This window comes from Amphibalanus amphitrite, unplaced genomic scaffold (genome assembly GCF_019059575.1).
Source record: "Amphibalanus amphitrite isolate SeventyFive unplaced genomic scaffold, NRLGWU_Aamphi_draft 000594F_arrow, whole genome shotgun sequence".
Lineage (NCBI taxonomy): Eukaryota > Metazoa > Arthropoda > Thecostraca > Balanomorpha > Balanidae > Amphibalanus > Amphibalanus amphitrite.
The window spans coordinates 408231-416549 of record NW_024882088.1 but is presented as its reverse complement, the minus strand read 5'-3'; the positions used below and the strand labels follow the sequence as shown (position 1 = coordinate 416549).

Genomic DNA, 8319 nt, shown 5'->3' with positions numbered 1-8319 from the left:
AAACAGTTTAACCCAGGGCCGGCGAGTAAACCGGTGTTTTCGCGGGTACCCCTATCCGCAACCACTTTTAACCACCCTCCCAGGAGTACAGTAAGGTCCCATTGCAGTGCAGCGTATCTGCCTCAGCGGTTATAATATCCGCTCAGAGCAGGTAGACTAAAAGGGGTTACCCCACGCCTACCCTTCGCCGACCAAGTCACGAGGGCCAAAAAAAACTCCCACGCTGACCATATTTGAGGGAAATTATCTATATTATGACAATCTCACACCTAGAAAACATCGGTGAGAAAGTTTCCCGTCGGTGGGAACGGTCAAATCGAATTCCCATAGAAAATTCGACATGACCCAGTCACCGGTAGTCGTACAGACCGCCCGAGATCAAGAAGATGTCTCGCGACTGCTTTCGTGACCTATATAAGAATCAAAATGGTTTCACTTGCATAGGCGGCGGAACGGGGAGGGCACCGGGGCACCGTGCCCCCCTTTGATTTTGGCATTTTAACATTAGCCCTATGGGCGTTGCATGGAAAGAATGGGACCAAAAGTCGGCGGTGCCCCCCCCCCTTAATTGAAGGTGTTCCGCCGCTACTGTTCACTTGGTAGTTTCGGAAGAAAAGGCGTTGCCAATCGTCCCGTGATGAATATTGCAGAGGTTTTTAAAGATACACCCTAACAATCGTACTTTCGCCCCCACTTGAAACCGCCAAACAATGTGCCAATATATCATTGGTGCAAAAAAAAGTTGAAAAATTGCTGTAATTCAAAACTGTATGAGACAACGCCATCTAGTTGTGCCAGTAGATCCAACTCCTTCAGTCCAGGTTATGTAAAGGTTCGCCATCCACGGATACTCGTTTACGATATCTCGAGTAGTTCCAACTCTTTCAGTGAGGGCAATGCCAATGACTCGACACCCGCGGGGACAATATCCGGTGCTGAGTAGCTACCTTACTTCAGACTGTGGGTACGGTGCATATTACGAGTAATAAGGCAGGCAAGTCTGCTTACCCTCTAGCTAGAATCTGGACATGGCGAGTTAATACACATATACCACCCGCAGAGCAACGCTTAATTCGCCAGCTTCGGGTAAAATTGTTTTCAGTGTGGTTTAAAAAGTGTTCGTTAGTTTAAAAAAATGTAACCATCTTATTTATCGAAGATAGTGCAATAAGCGTTGATGTAGGAAGATTTGATATTTATGTGGCGAGAGTAAAATAAAACCGGAATTGCAGTAAAATTAATTTTCGGTATTATGCGCATCTCCTGTCGGCAAATAAGGATATCCATCGTCTGCGCGTTTGTTAGTTACTGAGGTTACTGAGGTTGTTGGCAGTCGGACTGTGGAGAGCTCAGTCAGGAGGCCATCAGGCCGTGTTCACTCTTTTATTCTGTATTTTCTACCAAGGTTCAGTTGTTCCATGGAGTACCGTAAGGCTTTGTGCCGAAGTTTCATGTCGATCTGATCAAAGCCGTCCAGCCATCACACATTTTGTCGGCAACAAACAAGCTATTTTCATTGGCTCTTTACTTTTGTTCTGACCTATGATCTTACCTTCCAGTATGCTTTGGTGCATTGGACGTGTTGAGTTTGTTAAAATCTAATGGCGTATTTTTATTGAATAATGGAAAATGCATAAAGCATACTGCATATTTCTTTTTTTGGGGGGAATAGTCCGTCGTAGGGGCTAAGCTATGGGCAGAGGACATTTTCCATCATTGAATGGATGACGGCCTTCACCCAAATGTGCGTACTAACGCACCCACATTCGATACCAATAAAGTTGCCGCAGCCTTGCCCGCAGCTGATAAATGTCTCGCTATTCGCTTTCCTCGCACACAGGCTGCCCGGTGTCTCGACATTTCCGGCTCTTCGGCCGGTCGTTATTTGCCCGTCTTTAGAGCTGGCCGATGTGGCCGGTGGCTTCGATTATTTGCGGCATTCATTGTGGGACGGAAGGGACAAATGTGCCGTCTGAGTGAGATCAATGACGGTGAGCCAGACAGCTTAGGGCGCTACTGGGCATGTGAGCCGGCGTTTAGGGGAGCATGCCGGCGCAAAGTGCGCCCGAAAGTGCGTCCTGCACAGGATCCCCTGTGGTTATGTTTTACTTGCAAATAACAAATAGTTATGGAGGTAAGGAAGGCAAAATATGTACTGATCGGAATTCTGGCTCAGCAATCAGCATACACGATTGACAAGGGCTTGTTGCTTCGACAGAACAAAGCGTATCATTGCCTATTTTTTTTTTCAATTTTCAATGCAAATAACCCTGTCTATTTCTTGAGGACGTTACTCTGTGACAAGACAGATGAAATAGAACGATATTTCAATGTTACATAACCAAGTTGGTATCGTCAGTACATGCTCACCTGCGGAAATGCACTAAATCTGTGATCCACTTTCGTGGATATGTTGAAGGCTATTTTTATTGTGATGGTATTCTCATGTGTTTGACAATTATTACATCGGATAAAACAATTATCTTGTATCGTTACGACGTTGAATCATTGACATGGAATTTTCTTTATAGGGAACGACCCGCTTTAAAACCTCTCCCTCTCTCTCTCTCTCTCTCTCTCTCTCTCTCTCTCTCTCTCTCTCTCTCTCTCTCTCTCTCTCTCTCTCTCTCTCTCTCTCTCTCTCTCTCTCTCTCTCTCTGTCTCTCACACTTTTCTTCATTATCCACTTCCTTCTCCTTTTTCTACACCAATGGTGTCGGTGGCCATCGGCGGGCAGTCGCCGGTAACTTGTCCGCTCCCTGGTGGGTTCACTGTTGCCACCGGCGCCTCCCGTTCTGATACAATTACTTCGGACGGCGCCACCGTCAGCCCGTGGGGGCACGCTGATTCGACACCAGGGAGGAAGGAGAAGGCACAGAGCGTGACCAGGGCGGAGAAGGGGGATGGGTGGATAGATGACACGAAGTGAGCGCGGACGGGGCACTGGCGATGATTGTCACACAGGCATTGTGACACAGTGGATGTTGGTTTTGCGTGCACTCCGATTATCGTGGTGATCGACGATCGTGACCGCCATGGTTGTGATCGTGAATTCCCGATGTCAGTGCATCGGGAAGAAAACAGTAATTGAGAATCAATGAAGAAAACAGTAATTGAGTCAAACAATATCCGTTGATATTTCGTTTGAGGGCCAATAAGAAGGAGAGGTTTTAAATGTTATAAAGGGGTGAGTGAGCATGATACTAGCAGAGAAACTTTCCATGGCTAACTATGAAAATATATTTTCAAAATGTCTGTACTTTTCGTCAACCGCGCTGTTACTTTCTCAACGCTCGGTCATCACATCTCCGTGTCTCTGCGGGGTACTTACTCGACATAGCGCTATCCGTGAGCCTTGCCGAAGCGCTATAGCGGCGTTGCGTGAGAGAAATAATGTCATCGGGCCGTTGTATCCGACATTTGTCCGGCGCACCGGCAGTCGACATCGATCGGCGACACCTCCGGCCGGCGCCAGCAGCGGCCCGGTGCGGCGCGGCGAGCCGACTCGGTGTGAAGTGAGCTGTCCGCGGTGGAGCTTGTGAGTCTGCAGTGGAACGGGACCCATGAGCTTAAAGGGACCCTCCCACCTTAACATTAGTTTTGAGTTGAGATAGCCAAGTTTGCGGCCAGGCTCAGAAACCACCATTTATCCTGGTCGCAACCCCCGCAGCTTTATGCATGTGTTCAAGAAATTTCTTCCCTTTACTTGCAGGGTGGGACCAGCGTGGTCCCTATCTCTTAACCATTACGGGAATCTGATGACGTCATCAGGCTTTCGAACGTCCGTAAACGTTTGACTAAAACGTTTTGTAGCACGCGGTGGTATATGCTTCGTTGCGCGCAACAAATGCCGCACTTTTAAATAAACTCGCTAGGAACAGCGGAGATCCCAAAAAGTAAACAAAAGTAAAAGTCTAATATCTTGAAAACCGGTGAATATTTTTCGATGAAATTTGGTAGATATTCGTTTTCGCTCTTTCTGAACCGAGCGACATCACTTTCATGCCAATTCATAACCTTTTTTGAAGGTGGGAGGGTCCCTTTAAAGGGTCAGGAGGTCTGTGAACTTGTGGACTATTGGGGTCCGTGAGCAGAAAGAGTTCCGCTAACTGAGAAGTGAACAGCCTGAGAAATCAGAGAGCTGAGGGGCCCTGTGTCTCTGTGACAGCGTAGCTCCGTAAACTGAACAGCTATAGCGCCGTCCCTGTTCCGAACTGGAAGATTGAATGCCTTTGCAACTTCCCAGTACCATCACAGGCGAGAACTGTGTTGCCAGCGCGGCGATGCCTTGACCCCGACACCCGGCGGGAATTCTGCTTCCTCACCACCGGGAGACAAATGTGGCGCCGTTGGGTTGTCGATACGGCGGCGGTTGTGGCGCGGGGAAGGCTCATTGTCTGTGCCGCCGCCGTGGGGAGGTTCCATAATCGTCGTCGAGCGGTGCCGATTGGTACCGGTCGGTCGTGGAGCGCAAATAAGGCTATTTATCAGCGATAAACAGGTGGTCGACCGGTGGATGGTACCCTCCATGTGACAACTGTCCTCCAGGGAGCTTTATTGGACCAACCAATGCCCTGTCATCGTGGTCTGAGTGGTACTTTGCAAAGTGCTCGTCCTTAACCAGCTGGTTTTGTTGTTCTGGCGTTTGGTTTATGCGCTTAATGGCGGATAATGCATATTTGATTAAATCAGAATTGCAGCATAATTGGTCAGAATTACAACATATACTGTTATTGCGCTTGAGCGCAAGCCTCTGCGTTCTACATATTACCACTTGCATCCTTCCTTTCATTCACAGCTTGATATTCAGTACTCCTATGCAATATGCATACCTACTCCTTGAACTGCTTGTAATTCATTATCGCATTCAGCTTCAGGCATTTCCTTTCATCGCCCTCCATGCTCCTAGTCGAGCTGCTTGTTACGAGAACCGTATTTGGGAAACTTGACAATTGACTTGATATCACCCGGAATCGTCGTGAGGCACGTATTCACTTACGAGTAGGTATATGTTACGCTACCGTATCCTGTTCGCTGTGCCTTGGACCACTCCTGCAGGAATGTACTAACGCGCTGGCCCCGTTTCAGAACCGTACCGGTACGGCGCGGACCCGGAGTATGGAGAGGAGTACCAGGACGAGATCAACCCGGCAGAGGTCATCATGACCAGGGTGAGATATATGGGTGTCCGTCAAACCAGCCCAGATTCAGACCGAAATCAGTCCAGAAACAGCTCAGATTCAGCATTATTTCAGCTCAGATCCAGCCCAGAAGCACTCCAGATGCAGCCCAGATGTATAGCCTAGAATCACCCCAGATTCGGGGCGGATTCAGCTAAGATTTTCATTTTAGCAGCCGTAATCGCCACGCCATATGTGGAAGGCTATTGATGTCAATAGGCACATGCATACATACATGCATAAGATTCAGACCAGATTCAGCTCAGAATCAGCACAGATTCATCTCAGGCTCAGCCAGGGTCCAGACCAGATTCGGGATACCTCCGATCAACTTGGAACTTGCACACGAATATGGGCTGTTTTGAACAACATATGAGATAAGGCGTGAGACCGCAACATGACCTATCTGCGAATGCGATCCCCGTATCGGCAAAACGCGTATCGTATGTAACATATGACTGGTATTTGATAATGTAAAGGTGGGACGGTCGGTTTCTTCAGAAATGTGTGTCAAGTAGAATTCATGGAAATCTCGGGAGATATCCCCCCCCAAACAAATTTATTTTATATTCGAGTGTAGAGCATTGTGTGGCCTTTACACAACGTTTCCTTTGTTATTTTTCATAGATACAGTTCCAATTCAAATATGGGTCTGGCATGACGCATCAAATATTTCACTTTCAATTTCCTGGCTCATATCTCGATCCGCTGGGAGTTATGTAAACGTACGCGTAGCCGCGCTGTTGATGAGGTGCATGCAATAAACATGCCAGAGGCTAAGATGAAGAGGAATACATATCAAGCGCTAAGTCTATGATGGACGCAGATGAGCCATAAATTTGTTATTTATGCAGTGTGCGGGTGAAAGTAGAAAATATTGCTGATTTTATCAAAAATTCATGCTCAATAAAGATAGGCATGTAGCGGTAAATACATAAGATCCACATGTAAAGATATCCATTGTAAAATTATGCTGCCACTTTTTAGTATATGCAGTGTACATGCGTTATACGAATAATATCAACGGAAAAGTTCAACTGCACACACAACCCGCATCATTCGGACGGGAATTTTCGGAGAATCCTGCTCAATCAGTGTTGTTCGGTGAAGTTAACGGATTGTTAGAGGAAAAGACGCCGTTCATTTTAGCAGCGACCGTCCGCGCACTCATTTTGCATTTCGTTAAAACGGCAAAATCATTGATTATATCATGATTATAATCGTTCTTGTTTTGTGTTGCGAACTTGTGACAAGTGAGTTTGTGTTTACGGAAATGAAACCCTGACGGCTTCATTCCATGTATCGATTCACCATTTGCTATTAAAATTTCCGCTGTCGGCGCGGTCCCCGGAGAATATGTTTGAATAGCTGGCTTATCGAGCTTGAGCCGGCGTGCCACATTGCCCCAACAGACGGTAAATAACTTTTGAAAATACCAATTTCCAATTTTAGTGTTTTCTGGACCAAAATTTTGCGAGGAATCCGATGGTGTGGTCCCCGAAATCTGAAAAATTTCCATTTTGGAGATAGCACCTATTTTTTGAAAAATAAATATTCGTCAGGCTTAATAGTCAAATAAATTGGAAATATAATGAGTTAATTTTTGTAACAACACTGGAATGTGTCGAACATGAATTAGAGATATATTTTAGCTGAGATGATACTATATCTGCGCATACATGTACATGAACTAGTACATTAACCCTCGCCGGCCGAGAAGGGGTGGGGCGGGTGCCGCCTAATAGGGCTTTTCGCGATAGCTTAAAACTCGCTTGGGGTAGACAGCTGAAACTTGGCATACCTAATCTTTTATTCAAGCTGGATCTTTTGACCTTAACTGCGTTTTCAGGTCAGGTCAGGTCACTGACCTATGACGTCATAAATGAGCCTCTGCGAGGTCCTCAGATGTTGCAACTTTGCAACGCCCTCAGTGCCAGAGGAACTTTCACAGGAAGATGAAACTTACAGGACGTAGTATCCTTCAGAGGTCTCACAACTTGTATATCTCGGATTTAACCTAAATGTCACATGAGGTCAGGTCGGTCACGTGACCTCACCATTATAAGTCAATGGGGGAACTATGAAAACTGTTATTTTGGCGCCGGAAATGATCTAAAACTGTCCCAAGCACATGAAATCGTGGTTTCATGTACTCTTTGTAAGGTCCGATCATGAAACCACGATTTCATGTGCTTGGGATAGTTTTAGATCATTACCGGCGCCAAAATAACAGTTTTCGTATTTCCCCCATTGACTTATAGTGGTGAGGTCACGTGACCGACCTGACCTCATGTGACATTTAGGTTAAATCCGAGATATACAAGTTGTAAGACCTCTGAAGGATACTACGTCCTGTAAGTTTTATCTTCCTGTGAAAGTTCCTCTGGCACTGAGGGCGTTGCAAAGTTGCAACATCTTAGGGGCCTCGCAGAGGCTCATTTATGACGTCATAGGTCAGTGACCTGACCTGACCTAAAAACGCAGTTGAGGTCAAAAGATCCAGCTTGAATAAAAGATTAGGTATGCCAAGTTTCAGCTGTCTACCCTAAGCGAGTTTTAAGCTATCGCGAAAAGCCCTATTAGGCGGCACCCGCCCCACCCCTTCTCGGCCGACGAGGGTTAATGTACTAGTTCATGTACATGTATGCGCAGATATAGTATCATCTCAGCTAAAATGTATCTCTAATTCATGCTCGACAGATTCTAGTGTTGTTACAAAAATTAACTCATTATATTTCCAATTTATTTGACTATTAAGCCTGACGAATATTTATTTTTCAAAAAATAGGTGCTATCTCCAAAATGGAAATTTTTCAGATTTCGGGGACCACACCATCGGATTCCTCGCATAATTTTGGTCCAGAAAACATTAAAATTGGAAATTGGTATTTTCAAAAGTTATTTACCATCTGTTGGGGCAATGTGGTGCGGCGGGGTTTTCTGTGACACGCCAGTCACAGCCTGAGGCCGACCGAAGCGGAACACTCGCGTGAAACCTAACCCCGGCTCCAGTCCAGTCGGCGTGCCGTGAAACAGGAGCCGCTTCTCGGTGTCTGATTAGCCGGCCGCCGAGTGTCACTACCACTCACACGCTGATTAGCCCGTGTTCCGGCAACCAAGCCATGTCGGAGGGCCCTTG

At 46.4% G+C, this 8319-nt stretch overlaps 1 protein-coding gene across 1 annotated transcript in view; it reads left to right on the top strand.

Moving 5' to 3' along the window:
• The first annotated feature begins 5066 nt into the window (after positions 1–5066).
• The window catches only part of LOC122394485 (tiggy-winkle hedgehog protein-like), a 32529-nt gene continuing 29276 nt past the window's right edge, over positions 5067–8319 (top strand). Inside the window, exon 1 of the mRNA XM_043391377.1 lies at positions 5067–5171. Within this exon, the coding sequence (XP_043247312.1) occupies positions 5163–5171 (9 nt within the window). The 5' untranslated portion in view covers positions 5067–5162. The remainder of the gene's footprint in view (positions 5172–8319) is intronic.